Source organism: Lepidochelys kempii, chromosome 11, assembly GCF_965140265.1.
Source record: "Lepidochelys kempii isolate rLepKem1 chromosome 11, rLepKem1.hap2, whole genome shotgun sequence".
Lineage (NCBI taxonomy): Eukaryota > Metazoa > Chordata > Testudines > Cheloniidae > Lepidochelys > Lepidochelys kempii.
This window is the reverse complement of record NC_133266.1, coordinates 46,694,281-46,716,982: the sequence shown is the minus strand read 5'-3', so window position 1 is coordinate 46,716,982 and position 22,702 is coordinate 46,694,281. Positions and strand designations below refer to the sequence as shown.

Genomic DNA, 22,702 nt, shown 5'->3' with positions numbered 1-22,702 from the left:
GGGCAATTTTTTTTTTTTAAAAAGAGAGTATCAAGAAAGCCATACCTGCGAGAAGGATGAAGATATCCCATCCTTCCTGCCATTATATATATAAATTGCTCCTTCGAGATTATTTTCCTGGGGAGCCCCAATGGCAACATCTGTAGAAAGATTTTATTTTAATACAGGGAAATGATATGTAATCAGTAAACAAGAAAAATGTTTTTATACAGTTTTCTCATTTTGAATGTGTTTATATTTCATGTCTGGGAGATAGTATAGGTTGATAAGTTTATATTTAAGGAGTCAAATATTGCTTTTAAAAGTTTATAAAATGCCTTGCAGACCAGCAGATGTGAAGTATGAATGTTCCAAATTTTATAACCTATTCAGCAAGAGCACAGGAAGCAGACTGGATTGGTCCTGTAACACATGAAGATCCATTTATAGCTGTAATTTATGTGTAAAATATTTACAAATGCTGTAATCAGAGAAGCTGTAATAGACGCCTGCATGGAGGCTCAATGGGCTGTGCACAAGTACATGGTTCACGCTAGTAAGTTTGATTTCAGGGCCCCATTTTTTTGTAATGCTTCAGAATGAAGGCTCGCTCTTGTCTTTTTTTTAGTATACACCATTTTTCCAAGAGGAAATAGAGGGGCTCACGGAAATATCTGACGTTTGAAAAGGGGCTTCGGGGTGTAAATAAAGAGCTGTATCAATAGTACCGCTTGTGTGTGGTTTCTGCCCTGTTTTACACTAACAGTTTAGCCTGAATGCCTGTCTAGACATGGTTATTTGGAGGCACAGTAACTTTGGTGACAACAGATGGAACGGGGACTCAGTCTAAGTGTGAAGGGAACAGCCCTTCAGCTGTGAGGGGTTTGTCTGCACAGTGCATTAGTTCATGCTAAAGAGGGGTAAATTCTGGTGTTCACTAGTTGGCCACGTGGAGCTTGCTAGTGCACACTAAAAGTTCCACATTCATGTTGTCCAGTTTCAAACAGTGCTTTCATCAAAGTCAATGCAATTGCGCCAAATTACAGAGAGGTTAAATTTGATTTTTAAACTGTAATAAGGGGTGATAGCCAAAATGATCAATGGCCCTTCCCTTAAAAAGAAAAGATCTCCTCCCACTGCTAAAACTATGATAATTTTGCTGCCCTCTGTTGTTCCCACAACGATTAAAGCTGTAAGGCACATGCCATACACTATTACTTTGTCTAAAACAAGTAAATTTTCCTTATTTCTAAACGTCCTTAACATCTCATTAACATACGTGTTTGGGCATATAACAGGGAAATTAACTGGCTTTAAACAAAGTAATATGTTGAATGCCTACATTATTTAATTCCAGTGGGGAGTGCAAATGCAAAAGAATAGCAATAGACTAGTTCCTAAATCACAAACATAGTTGGTCAAATAGCCAGAGCAAATGATCCTAAAAGAAAGATACAGAGTACATTAGTTCAAAATGCACCAAGGGAAATTAACAGATTTTTGGCTTCACTCATAAACAAATTGATTCTTTGCAAAGTGTAATAATATAAGTGGAACCAAACCAAAAAAAACTCAAGAAAGAAAAGTCTCTGCTGACTAGGTTCAGTCGAATAGTTCTCTGATTTAATCCGGTACCATACTTCAGTGGTTAAAATGTTACAGCTCTCTACTGATTAGATGAAAATATGACAGACGCTTGTGCTATCTAATTAAGACTAAACATACATTCTTTGGGGTAAACTCATTCACTAATGTACCTCCAACTGACTTCACTAATTGATTCATAGGGTTTAAAACTACTGAAAAAAAAAAACCCAGCTCTTTCATATACTTTTTCCTTGCACTCCCTATAGACAAATGGACTCTTTCATCATTCAAGATTTCTATTTTTCTGCCATGTCTGTTTTTCTTTTACAGGAAATATCTCCTCCACTTTCTCCCTCCTCAGTTTTAAGTTGCCTTGCCTCCGCCTCCACTGTCTCATCTCCCCTAACTCTCTTATCATACCCCTTCTAGGTCATATTCCCTATTATGTTATCTGTTCTATGCTATATTACCTATTACACCTTTTGATTGTACAACTCTTTCCACTTAGCACATTGTGGGCACGACTGGAATTACAAATTATAACTATTTGCACGATGATGATCTCTACATACACCACACACTTCTGGCCTATCTTTAAATTATGTCAATTTGACATACCATATTTTACCCATCATCATCATCATTTAATCACATAAAGGTAGAAGTCAGTTTCTAAACAGAGTAAGAAGTTTTCTCTGTCCTAACAGCTTGCATATAAAACAAAGATAAGACCGGACGAAATGCAGCTATGAAGATTATTGGTAAGGGAGGAAGAAAGCACAGGAGGAAAGATTCTTGAAACAAGAGAGAGGGTGCTCAGGAGATGAGAAGATGGTGACTGTTCCAAGACTAGGGGGCTGCGTGACAGAGAGTGTACAGCCAAGAATGTGGGATAACAGGAACAGTAAGAAGAGTGCACCAAGATGAGTGTAGGGAGTGAAGGGTGAATAAAAGGAGATAAATTCAAAGTTGCAGGTGCAGGGTGAATCTGATGTGGTAAAAGGACACCTAGTACATTAAAGGTTGCCTGTTCTTGGGCCTGGGCATGATTAGCTTCTTCTACATAGATTAACCTTTGAGCAAGAAAGAAAACCCTGTGGCTGAGCTGATAAAGGGGATCCAAGAAACCAGCAGAGAACTCCTGAGAGGTACTTCCTCTGCCCTCACACGTAGGGTGTCGGCTTGCCTGCCTTCTCTGCTGATAGAGAGCAGCGGTCTACACTCTACTTGCTAGAGTGGAAACACTAAGTGCTCCTGTTCCATAAAAAGCCATGAGTGCTGTCACTTGGCCCACTCTCCTCACTTTCCTCTGGGGTTCCCATCCCGTTTTGTTTAGCTAACTGCAGCTCCTCACACCCAAACCAAATGTTTGAAAGCCACTTCTTAAGCTAGTTCATGGGCTGAAGGAGGGGAGAAAGATTTCTTTAACGGTGATATTTTAGACAGAAGAGAAGTAAGAGAGGGCCATGATAACTATTGTAGCTCATAGACTGTCTGTGGTAGACCCTTTAATTGCAATTTTCAGAAGAGCTTGCATGTTGGTGTTTCTTTTTAATGTGAACACAGTGCTCTTTAGAGGAGTTGGCATGACAACCCTAGAGACTGAATTTCTCTATCCTCCAAGCAGGTCTAGTACAGGCAACAGCAGGGTAAACTTTGCAACCTTGTCTCACCAACATGAGGGAGGGACTTCATCTAAAGGTGAGAGGGTAATTCAACTTCCATATCCATTCAGTCCTTGGCCTCTCTGCTGAGACAGGTTGACACGATTTGGACACATACCCACTACAACCTGGTCTAACATTATTATTTCACACAGGAGAAGAGTTATCAGATGGTAATGACTCTGGACCTGGAGTAAATCAGAACACAGGTGTAGAATGAAAGGCCCTTTCATCCATTAACAATCTCCTGAACCATTCACTCCTCATATTTATATTACATTACTGTCATGATTTACAAATATACTCATTAATACCTTCAAAACCATCATTATCAATGTCTCCTAGATTAGCTATGGATTCTCCAAACCTCGCTGCATAGAAGTCACTCCCAGCTAGTTCTATCTCCAATTCTAGCATCTCCGCTCCCTAAAGGAAAATAAAAACAAATGTATCTTAAAAAAGGGATTTCCAGTGACATGTGTTGTTGACCTTTTCAGTGCATAATCTATCAAAGAAAGTAAATATGCTATCTCAGAATACACCTTTCTGAATCATAAGGCTGATATGTTATATGAATTGCACAGGTAAAGGGAGCTTAAAGTGTGGCTCTGTGCTGAAAAATTAACATGTAAAATTGGCTTGATCCTTGTATGTTTTCAAAATCACGTTTGCACATTTCAGTAAAAAAGTTTTTAACTACTTTTTACTCTTGGTAGCCCTGAACAGTCACCACAACTCAGAGAGAGGGAACTGGATTCTCTTCTTGTGAATCATCAACAGAATTGTTTACTACAAACAACTGGCTCTTGAGCCCAGTTTCACTTTAATATACCAGGGCAATTTTCATAATGCAAGGCAGGTAGCCAGAAAAAAAAAAATCTCACTCCTCAAATTGACCACATTGGTTATGAAAATCACTAAAAATAATATATACAGGACCCTGTAATGTTAATAGAGTCGCTTTTCATACTGGAGTTGTTCCTTAAAAAGGGGGAAACGATTTGTTGTAACAAAACGATTTGGTGAACATCTGCGTGCGATAACAAGCCTACATCAAAACAGCACACAGATCACTGCAATGCCACAAAGAACATCATGATAAAAGGGAGTGCCATCTTCCCATCTCCCATTCCATCTTGGTTCACTCCCTATTTCATAGACTTAATATCATCTTTGGACAGCAGGAAGCACCTTTGGAAGAATCAAGGTATAACCAAGCCCTTCATGAAGACAATAATTGTGGTAAGAAAAGAATAATGGCAGATGCATATGTGAGAGAGAAAATAAAAATTCTAAAAATAAAATTAACGAATTAAAACTAAGCAGATGAAAATGGAAAAAGTGATTACATTTTAACCTCTGATTAAAAAGCAAAGAAAAAACAAATACCAATATATGATAACTCCAGTTATTTTCATTTACCAAAATATGGGGAATAAAGAGATCTACCATTCTCCTTCCTGAATGCTACTAGTGACTACACATCTTTCACTCAGCTGCAAGTTGTTTGAGTTTGAAGCATCACCTATTCTGTTCACAAACTGTTCCCTTTTTTTGGTGGTTAAAAGAATGGCTTTCAACAAACTAAAATATCTGTTTTTCAAATTATAAGCAATATGATTGCAGAATGCATGCAAATAGACTTCAGTAACATACTAACTAACATATCAAGTTATGAAATCATGCTGATCTTTCTTCTACTTTAACACTTTCTCTTATGAACACCAGATTTACAGTAGATGTGGCTAGCACTTGATACATTCATATGCAAAATCATACTCCTGTTCTACCATATTCCCTGATACTAGCATAAAGTAGGTTTCAGTTAAGATCCCAGGTTTGCATGGTGGTATTTTAGCAGAATACATAGTTCTACTGTAAATCATGCAGTTCAAATGCATCATCTCAGAGTTCCTGTAACAAAGCAGAAAACACTGCTATTCGGTTTGTAGGACCAGAATTACTTTAAATAGTCAGAATTACTATTAATTTTAAAAAAGAAAACACACTTACAGAACCTGAGTTGATGTAAACATAAACCCTTCCTTCTTCTCTGACTTTACTTTGCATTGGAGCGCCAACCAGTAAGTCTGAGAGGCCATCGGTATTCAGATCCACTGCGCAAACAGCAGCTCCAAAATAAGAACCAAGCTGTGCACACATACACACAAAAAGTGAACAGTCATCAAATCTTTAAGTCAACACACAAGAAGTTATAATATGTACCAAATAACATGAAAGGTTACCTTTTTACCCTTTAGTTCAGACAGAATATTTAATCCCCTTGTCCCAATGCTAAAAATGTATGCCTAAAATAAGAAGAGAACATAGGAGAAATTCAACTCTTTGCATTTACGGTTTGTCAGTAAGAAAAATGAAATACTAAATATGCTGTAGAGGAAAGACAAATCCCAAAAGGCACCAAGACAACACACAATTCAAAATAAAATACAGTCATGCATCATCTCCTGCCCTATCCTTTCTTAGCACCACTGAACAAGCAAGACCCTCTTTCACACTGCATTTCCTTTCATTCCTTCTCACAAACTCAGAGAAGCTCCATCCAATACTCTGTGCTCCCTGGACCACAGAAATCCACTCTCTTAGCTTTCCATTGCAACAATCCAAAGAGGAAACGTTACAACAACAAAGCACCTCTTACTTTACCAGTCTGCTCCTGTTGGGGAGCTCCTCCAATTACTTCTGTACTAGCTGGTGTCAGAAAGTGGCCAGCTCCAACAGCATATCCTGTAAATGAAATAGAGTCATAACTGAATACAGTAAATATGATTACAGGAACCATGAATATAATTTTAGAGGTGCTCTCTATGGCATACTGTCAACAATCCAGTAAACTATGGTCTGTTACTTTTCATACAACATACGCCTCACTCAGATGAGCTCTGAAAGAATCAAGTGCAATTTCATGCAGGTAAATAATAAAATGTTTAGAAAGGTAAGTTTTCATAAGATAAACAAGATGGTCAATAAAAATAAGGTTTACTCCCAATTGCTAGAATTCGCATTAAAAATGTCAGAAACACGTATCACATTAAAGATGCCAAACACACCTCCATTTTCCAACTATTTGCCATTTTAAAAATTAGTTTTAAAATGGAAATCCATCTTATTTAACAACACAGATTCATGAGTCATTTTCAAATAGGTCTCTGTTGTAACAACAAATTAATGCAAACACTCACATAAGAAAATTCAAAGAGGAAACTACATCATTCAAACCAATCACCAGATTTGTTATTTCAAATGTGGTTGGTTTCTATTGTATTGCAATTAAAAAAAAGCACAATACTGTTACTAATACTGATTATTCTTTTGTTTGTTTGTTTTTTGGGACGAGCACCTTTTTTAAACAACTTGGATATTAGATTTGGCTAGCTGACAAGAAAATATTGTTGGCAACAATCAGGCAGTTGGATCCAGAGGGGCAGACTTTTACATCTCTGCAGGGCCCTCCTGACTAATGGGGCTATACAGGGATATAAAAGTCCACCCACAGACAACCTATTTGAAGATTGGGGCCTTATTTTTTTAGCTATGCATAACTGGTCATTTGTATTCCTCTCAAAGTGCAATATGGGACACAACTGGCTGAGCTCAAACAGAGAAGTCATTTAGTTTATTCATATTCTGCTCCCCTTGTAATTACAGAACTCTCATCAGCTTTCCTTGAAAGTAGGGAGTACAATATCATAGAGGAGAATTGTGCCTTAAATCTTTAACCTGCCAAGATGACTGTGTGGAACTCAGGTTCCCATTATGCCAGCATTTTCTTTTCATGTTTTAAGCTATAAGGGGTGAACAAGACCATTTATCATTTAAAGGTCAACCCCCAGTTTCTACTTATTCAACAAAAAATTAAGCTTAAGTAGATGAACCTTAATTTTCATGCTCTGACCTTTACTTTCAAGTTATTTTGTTTTTGTCCAAGTGCAAAAACATTCATTTTTAATTATTTTTTGGTAACTACAGGTCCCAGGTTTCTGCCCTGTTCTGAAGATTGTTTTCATACAACATATGAAAAATAATGTGAAGTTTATGCCTTTATTATTCAAGGCTCTGCACCTAAGCAAACCATTTCTGAGGCTGGGACACAGTTCATCTGGGTTTTGCTCTTTCTACTGCTAGAACACTTCTGAAAATCTCAGGAGAAAACCCTGACAAAATGCTGCAAGTCACAAATAAGTTGATTAACAACTTCCTCATTCATTCACATTGACAAGAGGGAAGCAGTCAAATGGAAACTGGAATTAAGCTGAATCAAAAGGTGTACATTTTAGGGGAGCCAAGGCAGTTTTATTCCAAGATTTCCCTAACCTAGCTCCTGGTCTAATTTCCTTTTAAGTCAGTGGGAGTTTACTGATATTTAACGGGAGACGCATTGGGTTCTTAGTAATGGATGGGTGACGGATTTCTATCTCCAGACCTAAAGCACACAGGGAATGAAAGAAGTGGCAGTCATGAATTCAATAGCCCTGAAACTGAAGAGGGAATAGGAGCCAACATGGAAACATCCGTCGCTTCTCAGAAGCTCCCTCACCAGAGCAGTATGTATTTGGGACTCCCAAATGGTTAAACCCATGAAGGAATGTGGTTTGGGGACAGGTACTAGACATGGCTTCATCCCTCAGCAGTTCTGTCAGAAATTTCCCTTGGAAGTAAATACTCCCTTGTGCCATTTTTCTCCAGACAGATGGGGCTACGGCTATAGGAGGGGGAAGCAACAGCACAACTTCCTGAGGAGTTATGCTGCTGGGGGAACTGGAGAGCAATGCAAAGGGGCAGAGCCTCCACACCGATGTTCTAAGATCTCCAGAATGTCCCCTATCCAACTGGAGGCCTACAAACCCTTAACCTTGCCTGGAGGAGCAATGTCCCATGTAAATGTACCCTTCTTGCAAGAGTGTATGATGTCAGTGCTTATCAGTTAGATTTCCCGTCAGGCCTCAGTTCATCAAACCACCTAAGCATGGACATAACTTTAAACACATGAGCACTCCCATTATCTTCACAGGTTTTTCCTACCTAAGTCACATCTTACATTTAAACACGAGTCAACCCACTGAAGCATACATGCAAGTGCTTTGCTGGATCACCTTAATTATGAGTTCTCAAGACTACATATATATCTGCAAAGGGGCATTTCTGCCATCCCTCTCATCATCCATCTTCTGTAAGAACTCTGTTTCTCATTCTGAAAACACCTCCCCATTAGGCTTACCCTACAAGAAGTATGGAAATAGAAAGACCAAGTGCAATTACAAATTCATACGGGACTTTATAAATTAACTCATTAAGATGCATGTCTAGAATGTATTCATATACATACCTAAGTTCAGATCATTTATACTGTACCAACTTCTTTCAAAATGGTAATCATTGAAAATAACTTAAAACCACCAAAAATGTTGAGACCACATCCTGTTTTTATTATTGTATTTAGCGCTACCCAAGTACACTAAGGAAATTCTAGCAAAAGTTATTTATTCACTGACTTCTCTTTCCCAATGTATTCTCTTTCTCAGGGGGCGGCTACTGAAACCCCTCTCTTCCCTCCAGCTTGAAATCAAACCCTACAACACCCATTTCTCATGTTCTTCTCCTGTAAAACTCCAGACTGCCATAATCTCCACATCGGCTATTAAGAAAACAATAACTCTATAAAGCAGAGACCAATCATTGATCACTGCCAGAAGAAAAGACAGTGAAAGCATAGAGATTAATTACAATAGTCTGCTTTGAATTGTATGCTGGTCACAAAATATACTTTCCTCAGTTGGTAATACTATTATTATTTATGTGCTGACAATATGCTTAGCACTGTAAAAATATACAAAATGACTTCAGAATCAGCCCTGAAGAAACTGAAATCTAAAAGACAGAAATAGAGACGATCGGACACACTGGGAAGCCCAGGGCAAGGAATAAATTGTGACTCAGCTAGCATGGCATGAAGGGACACAACTGGAGAAGCAGTGCAGCGGGAGACTCTCAGATAGTGGGCGGGATGGGATGTATTGGGGTGGGGAGTGGGCAGACCTTCTCTGCTGCCCCAACTGGCCGGCCAGGACAGCTGCACCAGTGCATTGGGAAATGGGTGTGCTGTGCAGTACAGAGACCTACTGCAGTTTACTCCTTCCCTGGAGCAGCAGGAGGAAGCCTGTAACTGTTTGAGTCACAATCACCCTCCCAGCTGTCCATGGGGAAGGCCAATAACACACAACCCTTTATTCTAGGTTCATGGCAAAGCCATGATTGAGCCTGTTATTAAATATCTTTAAATATTGCATGAAATCTGCTTACAGTAGTGCTGAGTGAAGTCTACACACCATTTACTATCAAAGTCCTTACAAACAGAGCAGTCTCAAGTGTACAGTGTGAACGGTCTCTCTTTTAAATCAAACAAGACTAGAAATTATTGTAAATGAAGATAAAGCAACTCAGAAATAAATGTTTGAGGTAATTCAGATGAGACGAATGTAGAGGAACACAGAATAAAAGTGAGATTTTAAAAAGATTAACACCATGCTCAGAATTACAAGACAGGTCTGCAATATTGCCATTCTGGGGTGTAACAAAGAAGACATTTCAACCCAGTTGCATAGACCAGGGAATCAGCTAAACAGATGAATAAAAAATATTTTAAATACCTAAGTAACTTCCAAATTTTACTTGATTCCTCACATCTGTATAAGCTTGAAAGGTATTTGCAGTGGTATTGTACACAAAGACAGAACCAGTCCAATAATATGATCCCGGGGATCCCATTATAATTAAATCCTGGAGGAAAAAAAGCGTTGTTTATGTATTAAACTCTTAAAGATAAGCATGATGAGTCAAATTCATTCCTGGTATAACTCCCCTGAAGTCAATGGAATTACACTGGAGATGTTTTTGGCTCAATATCAGTGCATTAAAATCAGAACACATATAGAATGTTTTTCACTTTTAAAATATGGTTATTATTTCCCTACTAAAAGCTTTGAGCGGTGAGCAATTTAAAGAAAACCACAAACAAGGTATCTTTCCCCCTCAGCAGAATATTTTAGAAATCATATTTTCAGGTAGAACATAAAAATGTACACTGTAGTGCATTGCTCTTTAGATACAGAATGTAAGCTTTATTAGTGTTTAATATTGCTTTCAATAGGTTATTCTGAATGGAATAATAAAAAATATGTTCTATTATATTCTTCACTTCCTTCCAAAATAAAAAGGAATTTTGGATTTAAAATAGAGTGCCGTGATAAATTATGTTTTGGCATTTTGAAAATTATTATATACCTAAAACTCTTATCTTTAATAAATTTCATTTAAAAAAGATGAAATATCATGACTATGCACAAATGTATGATGTTCTCCAGGAAATAATTAAATAGAAAACTGATTTTTTTTAATACACACCTTAAAGTAAAAACTAGACATCCCAGCCTGACATGACCCATGGTTTTCTCCAAACTTTCGCACATGATCTGAATATAAAAGCAAAAATGATTTAAAGTCTTCAATCATCTTGAAAAATAGAGAGTTTCAGAATTCCTCTGCAGCTCTCTGAAATGAAAGTAAGGATAAATAAAAAGAACTGGTTTCTACTATTGGAAAGCGTACATGGACTTCAACTTCATAATACCAGAATAATAAGGAATTGAGAAAACAGTCCCATTCCAAATGCATCACTTGATTGGAGCTAGGTTTTGTAGCATGGTTTTAGCTATTCTAAAAAGGTGACAAACTCCTGTAAAATAGATCAGTCCATGAAAACAGCATGTCAAAGTGAAAAGTCACTATACACATTGCTTGAATAACAAATGCTAGTAAGTTTAACACTCCTCTTCCCACCCCATTTACAACTCCAGCTATACTTTTGATGGAAATAACTACTTTAATTGGAGTTCTCATGATGCCTATGCCATGCGTCTCTGCTAGGAATCCTCTACATGTACAGTTTAGAGCTGTAATAATCACACTATTGCTCGTATCTATGGTCATGCATGGCTTCTTTTGCCTTCTCCTGCTGCTCCATTAGATTTTTGGAAGAGCTCCACTGGATCTTGTTCCCACTTTCCATCTCTCATTTCTGAGCCTTCCTTTCCCATGTTTTTAATCTCAGTCCCCTACGTCTGTCTGTCTTTCCTCTGCAAGGCTCCTTATATCCATGCTCTTCCAACTCCAATTTCTTACTTTTCTTTACTAACCCTTTCCCTTCAGTCTCTCCTTCATTTCACTCCCATGTACACTCACCCATCATTTACCCGCCTCCTACTCCCTTCACCCAGTAACCATGGGAGGTGGAAGGATGATCCAGCCGGTGGCTGTCTTTGGAGCCAGGGGAGGGATGCTGGAAGGAGTTTCTTCATCATTCTCTGTGGGAAGGCCAGATTATCTGCTCTCCCTCCCTCAACTGGGATAAGATCACTAAATATTTTGACATATTGTTCCCTCCGGTTTGGGGAAAGTACCACAGGAGCTGGGGATTCCCTGGTAGGTTGCTGGGGGCACTGAGGCCATGATTTCCATCTTGGGTCCCCATCCTGCTCTCACTCGTTCCCCTGTAGATTGCACAGAGGCACTGTCAGAGGCATCTTCCTGCAGGCTACAAGTTGGGTGAGAGATTAGGCCTGGCAGGCGTTAGTCTCAGGAATGGGGCAGTAGGCAGCACTGGCTGCTACTGGGAACAGTGTGTCTGATGCTCAGGAAGAGGGAACAGCAGCCAGTTGAGGATGCTGTTTCTAGTCAACTCGGACATCGTGCGGCATACGCCTAGCAGGTGGATGGAGCAAAGAGATGAACTGAGCCTGCACTGGCCTATTTATAAAGAAAATATGCCCTGCAGGGGACCAACCCATTGAGTAAAATACTGGTTGCCCTTTTCAGCTGTTGAATCAACATTACTTCAAAGTGACCAAAATTTCACCAGAAAGTTTGGTCTGTAGGCCAGATTTCTGCCTTCAGAACCCATGCTGCAGGCCCTGAATAGCAGAAAGCCTACCCAGGGCAGGTGGGAGGAAGGGGCAGACAAGAAACAAAACAGTTTAAGGTGTCCACAACCCCCAGCTCATTTTTTTTTCCCAGGGGCATATCTGTTCTTTTATTTCCTCAAATCAAGTAGGATGTTATCTTATCAAGCCCTAGAAATCACCAAACTCTCTGCTTACCTTTATAGCATGGACTTATTCTTTTACTTAGCTGTGTTCGAAAATCAGGAGGAATTTCATAACAAACGCCATTAGGGAGTTTGTGTTCATTTTTTATGTAATATATATTTTTCCACCTATGTCCACATGCCTGTATTTATAAAGAAAAAACAAACAAACATGAGATGTGATAGGAAAATGTAGAAGTTGTGACAGTAGTATGACAAAAGGCATACAGTACTTAACGCAACACATACAACAATGGTTCCATTTTCCCTTGGCTGCCTTGACAAGCTGACACCCAGCCACTGATTATCTCTCTCTTCAAAACAGGTCTTTCCACAATAGTCTCCTGCTGGATTGCCTGGAGCAAAGAAACCAAACCAAAACAAAAAGCTATGACAATCAGCTTGAACACAGGAAATATACTAAAGTTCTATGGACTTCCTTATTATACAACTTGGTTACTAGATGATTATATTAAACAGTGTAAGTTCAGCAGAATTTATACAGATGTGTTTTGTATAGGAAGTTCCATGTACAGATATTTAGCATGGTTCATATTTTTCAGAAAGAAAGGTATTGTGCCATACATATAATATATCCAGATGCAAACACAGCATATTAGGTGTGAACAGAACTTATTAGTCATTGAGCTCTGATTGTGTGATCATCTCTGTTGAAACTGAGAAAATCAGGAAGCTGGCACATGGTCCATCAGGGAAATCCGCTGGCGGGCCAGGCCGGTTTGTTTACCTGCAGCGTCCGCAGGTTCAGCCGATTGCAGCGTCCACTGGCTGCGGTTCGCCGCTCCAGGCCAATGGGGGCTGCAGGAAGCGGCGTGGGCCAAGGGATATGCTGGCCACCACTTCCAACAGCTCCCATTGGCCTGGAACAGGGAACCGTGGCCGGGGGGGCTGCCATCGGCCGACCTGCGGATGCTGCAGGTAAACAAACCGTCCCAGCCCGCCAGTGGATTTCCCTGACGGGCTGCATGCCAAAGATTGCCGATCCCTGCTCTATTTGATGCAGCGCTTAGAAATCAGCTCTACTAGGTATTCCTGTTCTGGTAAAATAAAATGTCTATAACTACAATCTTTATTTTGAAGGTAAAACCATTATGGATCAAACTTCTGTGTTCTGAGTACTCTTTATACAGAATGAAAACAATTATTTAAAGGTGGTTGCTAGTTTGCTTCTCTTTAAATGTCAGAGATCACTTTTTACACATGGAAGGACTTTGAGAAATTCTGCAAATAAATATTTGGCAAATTCTTGTTTCCTCTCAACAAGTTAGTGTGTGTGGAAAGAATAATTTTATGTAGACAGGACTACAATTTAAAAAAAATTATATTCTGCTTGAAAGGCTCAGTTACATTTGGAAACACATTTTTATAAAGGTCTCTCTTACGTATTTACTTACAAGAGCACGACAGAATACAGTACTCAGTGTTTTAGTCCAATATCTTCAGACAGCATTTTGCTGCTCAACTTACCAAAACTACCAAAATCCACCAACACAACACAGAATCTTTCTGTCACATATAAATTAGCCAGCAGAGGGCTCCTATACTGATCAGAGAATACAACAGAAACATACTGTATATTGACATTAATGGAGTGGCAAATGGGCTTGCATCGGAGCCGACATTTATTTGTAACATACTGGTGTAAGGGCTATTAAATTCGAACAAATGCATACTGAGTTCTAAGTGTCTGCTAAATTTCTTGAAAAGAAAGTCTCCCTATATTGACTTGATGTACTGCCTCCTCTTATTCAAATTATAGCCTTTTCATGTACTACAGAGGAAACAAGAATTGTCTCAGAATAATCAATGTATATTTTTATTACAAATGAAAGGAGTGGGGGAAGGCTAGCCTCTCAGATTATCTCATGTTCTTGGCGGTTTTTCTTGAACAGCAAATAAGACTAGATTGTTATGTGGTCTGAGATGGGGAGGTTTCACTTGTATCTTCTCCTATCTCAGTGCTCCCTCCCATTTTTAGGTGTCCCTAAGAACTTCAGAAGCAGTGAGAAAGAGCACTTTCCTCTTCTCCCATCCATTGTATTCTCCCTTACCCACTTGGTTATTTTCCCTTCTCCTTGACTCTACACTTTGGCCTTCTGCTCTTCCACCATCTCCTGTTTCCGCTGAAGCTTTTCTCTTGTTTTCTACTCTTCTCCTGCTCTCCACTCTTTCTCAAGATTCATTGTTGTTCCCCTTTATCTAATAGTAGGGTTTCTAGCATTGTTTTAAGGAAGGAATAGTATGAAGCTCTTGTGGGCATAAGGATGGGTTAAGGGAGTGTGGGTTTAATACCATGGATATAATGATGAGCGCGGGCATGATATTATCCATGTTTAATCCAGTGAGAAGATAGTCTGCACAGTCTGCATCAGTTTACAAACAACAAAGAGCAGCATTGCTGAAAGCACCAGAGAGGAAATTGCAGCTTAACTGCCTCAGGGGAAAGGGGCATGCCTTGCTCTTGTAAAGTCACTGTGAAATAAAAAGTGCAGCCTGTGTAAATGGCACAGATGAAAGAAATATCTCTGTGTCAGCCCCACTACATGACACTCCATGGAAACGACATAGTCAAATATAAGTCATACAGACCCCTGCCTTATGCAGCCCCTACAAATCATCAAGCCTTGGATTAATACATCTATTCCAATACATCCAGTCAACATTATATGCTGAGGATCAAAGCAGGAGACCCCAAAATATTAATGCACATGGAGGGAAAAGATATACAGTTGTGTACTATAATTAGGAGTAAACAAGTCACTCAAATAACTGAGCCTCTTTTAATTGTTTTATATACTTATTTCAAACTATTCAGTGATTTGTTATTATTCACAGTAAATAATTCTTGGTCTTAAAATTGTACAGTAGCAATTCACTTCATCTGTTCAACATCTGAAAAGTGAGGTGGCATGGATAATGTTGACTGGAGATAAGTCACATGGGATTGTTTCCATTCTCCCAACTGGATGAGTGTAAGTCTTAGAATCAGACTGTTAGTGCAAATACTTGCATTTGAGTTTGAAGTTTGCTTTCCACAAATGTCCTTTAATATTTCTGTGAACACTTCCCTCTCCCTTGCCTGCCCCAGGTAATCTCATTAACTAAAATATTCAGAGAACGAGGAAAGAAGAGGGGAGTGAACACAGGTGATAAAAATTCTTTACTCCCCCCAAGGAAATATTTGCAGAAAGTTGTTGAAATATTCCCTTGTCTTCAACTGTAATCCTTCACGTGGGGGAGCTACAGGGCAACTTGTTTCTAGCCTGATTATGGTAAGGGCCTAAGGGAAAAAATTGTGGGTGGCAGCTCTGGTCCCTACCTCAAGAAGCTGTGGAAGACTTCTGTGTAAGCTTATAACTACTTATAATAAGCTTATAATAGCTTTTCTTTTGTTTAACGCTAAACAGCATGAATGGCTCACTGCTTTTGTGAACTCTGACTTGATTCCTCTCAGTGTTATTGGCATATTGATCATACTCAATTCTTACTTTGAGAGAAATTGAATATACAAGATATCATTGACTAAAAACTTGAATATTATATTTTGAATCCCTCTACAATATACAATCATCCTAACTTGGTGGGGGAGGGAGCTGGACTCAGTGGAAGTTAAAAGTATGTAGCATGTCACAGGATTAAGGCCCTGATAGGTCTTCTACGACATTACTCTAAAACAATATACCCTGAATCTTTACTCTTTGTATTTTTGCACACATCTAAGCACTAAAAAACCTCTCATGTGCAATCACTATTCAATCATTATAAAAGCCCAGTTTGTGTATAAATTTATAGAGTAGAATACTTGATTTTATTGACAAACCAAAAACACAGTAAATTAAGTATGAATGCAGCATTTCATGAAATTCAGAATTTAACATAAACTAGAGAAGAGATTCACTGAACTCCACTGCCCTTTGTATTCAATGGACTAGATGCTCAGCTATGGGTAAAATACGCTGAGTGCAGCTGAGGGGAAGTACCTTCATGGCCCATCCGTCATGGGGCCAGTGGAAACAAGTCCAGCATAATTTAGAGCAGCTTTAGGCTTTTCTAAGGTATGCCTGGCTGCCCATGAGCCCAAGGGGCAGATCTGGCAGCTGAGGTCACAGAAGCACAAGACTGCTCTGGATAAGTTTCCTACACTGGAAGCCTTTGGGATCTCATAGCTCTGACCAACCAAAAATTTCCTAATAGAGGGAGACTCAGCAGCTAGCTGGTTAAACCACTCGTAAAGCTGCTTTGCCACATCAGATTGTTTACGAGAACGCTTAATAGGGCCAAGGATCTATCCCAAAAGCTTGTAATACTCAGTACCTTTGTTTTAGACAAAGAAGAGCAGTAAGAATCCTCCTGTAACTTTTTCAGTGTATCCGCAATATCTGTGATTCATAAATTAGAAGACATGGGTTCTCTGAAAAAGTGTTTTTTTCATTGCATGAGTAGGGACTTCAAATCTTACTAAGGTTACACTCATTAAAATGGCTATTCCTCCTCCTATTGAAATAACTAATGTTTAAAGCAAACCACCACCAGTGCTAAAAGGTCAGAACCAGAATATGTCATATGAAAAATACTAACTAGGAAAAACAAGTTCAGTCATAGAAAGATACTGTATCTACAAAAATGTCCATGCTAGAAAATAGCTACCTAAATAAGTTAGACTTAATTGTCCTTTGTCTACCTTTGTCCCCCTGTCTAATGGTCACAGATATATAAAAGGGAAGATGGAATTGAGGAGGGTAATCAGTCTAGGCCGAGCTGTGTCTTATTTAACTTCCTTCCTTCCTTCCCCCATTCCCCTCCAACATGGCTGTTTATAACTTGTTTATTTTATGGCAGAACTGTTCTTTTTTATATAACTTGGATTTTTTTTAACATGAGAATTGTTTTAGAACCAGTTTAATGTTAAGGGGAAATGGTCCAGTTTAAAACAAACAAACAAACAAACAAACAGCACACTATGAGTGCTAAGTTAGCCCTGGTCTACACTACACAGTTAGGTTGACATAAAGCAGCTTATATCTACTTAATTATGTCAGTGTATACACTACAGCCTTGCTCTTGCCCATGTAAGTACCCTACTACACCTACATAATATCTACCTCCACGAGAGGCATAGGCTTATGTTGGTGTAGTTAGGGTGATGCAGAGTCCAGGTAGATACTGTGTTACCTACATGGGCTCTTGGCTATCATGGCTCCAAATTGACAAGAAAGTCCTCCCACCGAGGTCCCAGCTCCCCACTCCCAACTGCCTCCGTGCCTGGAGCTGGACTGCATCGAGGCTCCTGGCTCCCACTGGAGCATACAACCAAGAGCGGCTCCTGCAGGGACCAAACAGTGGGTGCGGAGAGGGGGGAAGAGGTGCAAGCCAGTCTTCCAGCAGGAGCTGCGAGCGGAGCTGAGAGACCGGGCTCTCAGCTCCCCACATTGCCCCTCTTAAGTCAGTGAAAGAGCTCCTGCTGAGGACACGCACCAACCACCACCGACTTTAGGAGGGTAGCGTGGACATAAACCACCACACTAATGACTACAGTGGCTGTAAGTTGACCTAATATAGGTCGACTTAAGTTTTTAGTGTAGACATGCCCATGAACGTTTATATTTACCATTGTCATCAATAGCAAAGTGGCATGTGGAGAGTCCTGTTTATATTGTGACATAAGCATTCAATGAAGTGCAGTACAAGACAGAAAACATCAGTGTGTATCTCCTGCAGCCTCTACATCTGCTGGCAGAAGTCCCCCAAATCCATTTAAGAATAGCCTTTGCAAGTTTAAACCTGTAATTGCTCAGCTACACCCCAGGTTCAATTCAGAAACTTGTCAACTGTCAAGAAAATCAGTAGCAATTGTGTTTAACACAATCAAGGATTCATTCTTCCTTGCTTCTTCTTCATTGACAAAACTAGTAAAAGCAAAATCAAGAAATCCTGCAGAGGCAACAAACACTAAACAGCATGTAGAAGGTAATACCCATTTAAGCCACGCTGCCAGTGGCTCTGAGCATTTTCCATTCTTTCAGTGAATTACAGGAGTGCATTAGAGCAGCTACATAGGTAGTAGTAGGTTTTCCTAGCTAACTATCAATGTGGCATAATGTAGGTGCCTGCTCACTATATCTAGAAAGAGCACCTGAAGCAGGGATTTCATTTTGCTGTTACTACCACCAGATCTTAGAAATTCTTTACATATTTCTTTGTCTACCTGACTTGGCTTCATGTGTCCCTTCAGTCTACTGCATAGAGTCACAAAGTCAAATCAGGATTGACACATAAATGAAGAGGACTGATCCAAAAAGAGAAATGTAACAACCACAGCCAAAACTAAGACTCTGACTTCCTAAGTTTACTCAGGTTCTGAAACCTTAATCTATGTTAATTTAGAGAGGCATATTCTTGATTACTTATTGTATTTTTACTCCATCCAGTTTCACTGCCAAACTTCCCAGAAAGAGAATCGCTTGTAGACAGATATATTCACAGATTCCAAGACCAGAAGGAACCATTGTGATCATCTAGTCTATATAACACAGGCCACAGAACTTCTCCAAAACAATTACTAGAGCATAGCTTTTAGGAAAACATCCAATTTTGATTTAAAAATAGTTAGTGATGGAGAACACACCACAAACCTTGGTAAATTGTTCCAGTGCTAATTACCCACCCCATTCAAAATGTACGCCTTATTTCCTGTCTGAATTTGTCTTGGCTCAACTTCTATCCATTGGATCATTGTGGAGTAGGTTTTGTTGTCCAAATAAAAACTCATTCTCTTTCCTCTCACCCTCTCAAATATCAACCTATTTAGCTAGATTGGCCTATCAACACAGTAATGGAGCACCCCACCGCCCCCGATTTAAAAAACTGTTTTTCTCTGCATGTATGGAAATAGGTTTGGTTAATTAATCTATTGTTTTGGGGATAGTGGGATGATATTGGTTTATGTGTAGGAATAATAAAGGGAAAGCTAAGTTAAAGCAAAGAGCATTTATTTTTTGACAGTAGGTAATGTGTTGTGGGAGCGAGTTCCATAGTCCAGCGCCTTTGAAAGTTGTCTCCTGTGCTCCCAAACCTTCTGTATTGGCTGAGTTTCATGGTTTCAGTGGATCACAATGGACATGGGAGAGAAAATATTTCAGATAGCTCAGTCTCATGCACGGCTCTGATTACAGGATACAGACATGGACCTGGACTCTGTAGTCAAGGAGGAGAAGGGCAGAGCAGAGGGGTGATGTGTTCATAGCAACCTGTGTTCTTTAACAGACAGACTGCTGCATTTTGCACAAAAATCATATACTTGGAGCAGGATACATATAGTTGCATGTATGCCACTAGCAATCCATCTGAAAAAACATTCCAGTTACTTCATCATGGGTTGGGAACTGAAATGTTTTAGAGAGAAACTCCAGAGCATACTTTAGAAACTTTTTTTCTTTTCCTCACTGACTTTAATTAGTTGCCCTCAGTTCAGAAGATTGAACTACTTTCGGGGGGGGGGGTGCGGGGTGGAGAGGGGAATAACAGAGGTTTAATGTAAATTCTTACAAGCCTTTGGAATCATAGATGCTGAAAGCAAAATATGGAAAGAAAAATAAATATGAAGATGGGAACTGTCATTTCAATTTAGGCTTAATTCTTCTTTTTAAATCTAATTTTATTGTACTCCTTTCTTTTGGTAAGAAAGACGGCTTTTTAAAAATCTAGATTTTTTTAGGATTTCTATCTTAAATAATTTAATCTAAATTTATAAAAGCATTGATCTTTTATATTAGTGAATGGTAAATATAAATGCTAATTTATGAAATATCAAAGTGATACATAAAAATGTGAAATGAGCATATAGAGGACATCTCTAGGTTCTTGTATTATTGCAAGTAGTGGTATAAGTTGAAGGAGGCTTGTTTAGTCAGATCAAAATTGGGCTATGTTGTACAGTTTTGCAATGATAAATAGCCATTAAGATGGTTTGAAAATATTTGCAAAATAGTGGAGGGAGGAACATTTATTGAGACAATCCAATATTTCTCCATGCTTCGGGAAAAATTCTATTAGTTGTTTATTTTGTCAGTTATAAATGTTGAAGAATCAAGGGAACATAAATGTGCACTTTGCTTCTTCTAAATAAGAAGGCTGTAGTGGCTGGCTAGCTTCTGTATTCAACTATAAGTGGCAAGCAAGCTTGGAGTTCTTCACTGAAGTTGTAACATCATCTTCAGGTGCAAACACGATTCAACTCACCCAGCTGGAGCTGTTCACAAGTCCCACTGGGGTTGCTTCCGATCCTGCATCTGAAAATTGCACCTGGATTGACCACAGAGCTATTTGCCAACCATTTGGCTTTAGGAGCTCCCACAACCAACCTGAAAGTGAGAAGAAAAGAAACTTAAACCCTGCCAACAGGGATGCAAACACTAAAAGGCACACACACACACACACCCCAGAACCTAGGAGAATTAGAGACCAGCTTCATGCTCTTCTGCACCCAGGATGCAAACGTTTGCAATAGGCAACTGTGTCATGGCAAACGAAAAGAAATTGCTTCCCAACTTCCTCGTTTCTTTGCAGCTGGAATGCTGTAAGCAGATGCCCATGTAATGGAGCAGACAAAAAGTTACTGTAACTTTAATCGAATGCAGGCTTGCACGAGCTGGGACAACTTGAATGAGGTTCAGATCTGAAGCCGTCCCTGGAAGAAGTTCTGGGGAAGATCTCACAGTGTGACCCACCGACACTGACAAAGCCTTAGATTAGAAAGCAAGCAGCGGGGCCCCGGCAATCACTGCCAAGTCAGACCAGCAAAACCTGCGATGCCCAGAATGGTGATAGCTGGTTAGGAAAGTTCCCAAAGGCTTCCCAGCAGACAAGAGAGCTGAGAAGTCGCCTGGCGAGCGAGCGTTACTTACCATCTACTAGTGCCATGGCTGTACAGCACAACCGAATAGCCAAATAATGTCCCGTTGAGTCCCTGGAAGACCACGGGGTGCTGTGTGTCCAGGTTGTAGGCGTGGGCAGTCCTCAGGTAAGGGCCCAGGAGAAGGAGCAGCGCAGCCCACACGGGCGCCCCTCTCCGCCTCTCCCAGCCCCGCATGGCTCCTCGCAGAGCGCGGCGAGGCTCACAGTCGCCAGCCCCTGCACTTGGGGGCCGAGCCAGCTCACTTGTAGGTCCCACGCTGTTTCCCTCCCCGCCCTCTTCTCTGCGGCGCGGGCGGCCGGGCGGCCCGAGAAGCTGGAGGCAGGGGCTCCAGCGCCGCAGCTCGCCAGATGTGCAGCCCAGCAGCCCCCGGTGCACAGCGGCGGCTCATGAGGGGCTGGGGAAGGGGCAGAGGGAGCCGCCTGGCCGTGGCCTTATTGGAAACCCTGGGCGGTGGGCGGGCGCAAGCCCCTCACTCAGCTCCCCCCTCAGGCAGCGTTTAAAGCACAGCGGGCAGGTTGGGGGCAGGCTCCGAGCGATATTTCCCACCGAGGGGAGCCCAACCCCATGCAAGGGGTAGAGCAGGGCGGAGCCCAGCCCCCGGCCCGTCGCTGCTAGCCGCGGAGCGGTGCTCCCCTCTTGCCCTGGGGAAGCAGCATTTCTCCCGGGGCTGGGGAGCGCGGGCAGCTTTACCCACCGAGCCCATGTCAAGGCCCCTGCGCCCTCCTGCACGTGCTCCCCGGTCAGAGCCACCCTGCACATGCTCCGAGGCCCCGGGCAGCCCCCCGGCCTCCTCCTCCACGTGCTCCCACACCCCAGCCCCCCACTACCACCCGGCACATGCTCCGAGGCCCCGGGCAGCCCCCCGGCCTCCTCCTCCACGAGCTCCCATGCCCCAGCCCCCCACTACCACCCGGCACATGCTCCGAGGCCCCGGGCAGCCCCCCGGCCTCCTCCTCCACGAGCTCCCACGCCCCAGCCCCCCACTACCACTCTGCACATGCTCCGAGGCCCCGGGCAGCCCCCCGGCCTCCTCCTCCACGTGCTCCCACGCCCCAGCCCCCCACTACCACCCGGCACATGCTCCGAGGCCCCGGGCAGCCCCCCGTCCTCCTCCTCCACGTGCTCCCACGCCCCAGCCCCCCACTACCACCCGGCACATGCTCCGAGGCCCCGGGCAGCCCCCCGTCCTCCTCCTCCACGTGCTCCCACGCCCCAGCCCCCCACTACCACCCTGCACATGCTCCCAGGCCCCAGACAGCCCCCCGTCCTCCTCCTCCACGTGCTCCCACGCCCCAGCCCCCCACTACCACCCGGCACATGCTCCCAGGCCCCAGACAGCCCCCCGTCCTCCTCCTCCACGTGCTCCCACGCCCCAGC

General features: G+C 41.4%; 1 protein-coding gene across 1 annotated transcript in view; it reads right to left on the bottom strand.

Annotated features, from left to right (window-relative positions):
* The window catches only part of ITGA4 (integrin subunit alpha 4), a 55,691-nt gene extending 33,891 nt beyond the window's left edge, over nucleotides 1-21,800 (bottom strand). Inside the window, 11 exon segments of the mRNA XM_073306060.1 lie at nucleotides 46-140; nucleotides 3,545-3,656; nucleotides 5,244-5,381; nucleotides 5,477-5,539; nucleotides 5,893-5,978; nucleotides 9,899-10,028; nucleotides 10,653-10,720; nucleotides 12,404-12,533; nucleotides 12,640-12,746; nucleotides 20,650-20,771; nucleotides 21,315-21,800. Coding sequence (XP_073162161.1) covers nucleotides 46-140; nucleotides 3,545-3,656; nucleotides 5,244-5,381; nucleotides 5,477-5,539; nucleotides 5,893-5,978; nucleotides 9,899-10,028; nucleotides 10,653-10,720; nucleotides 12,404-12,533; nucleotides 12,640-12,746; nucleotides 20,650-20,771; nucleotides 21,315-21,499 — 1,236 coding nt within the window. The 5' untranslated portion in view covers nucleotides 21,500-21,800.
* Between the last annotated feature and the right edge of the window lie 902 nt (nucleotides 21,801-22,702).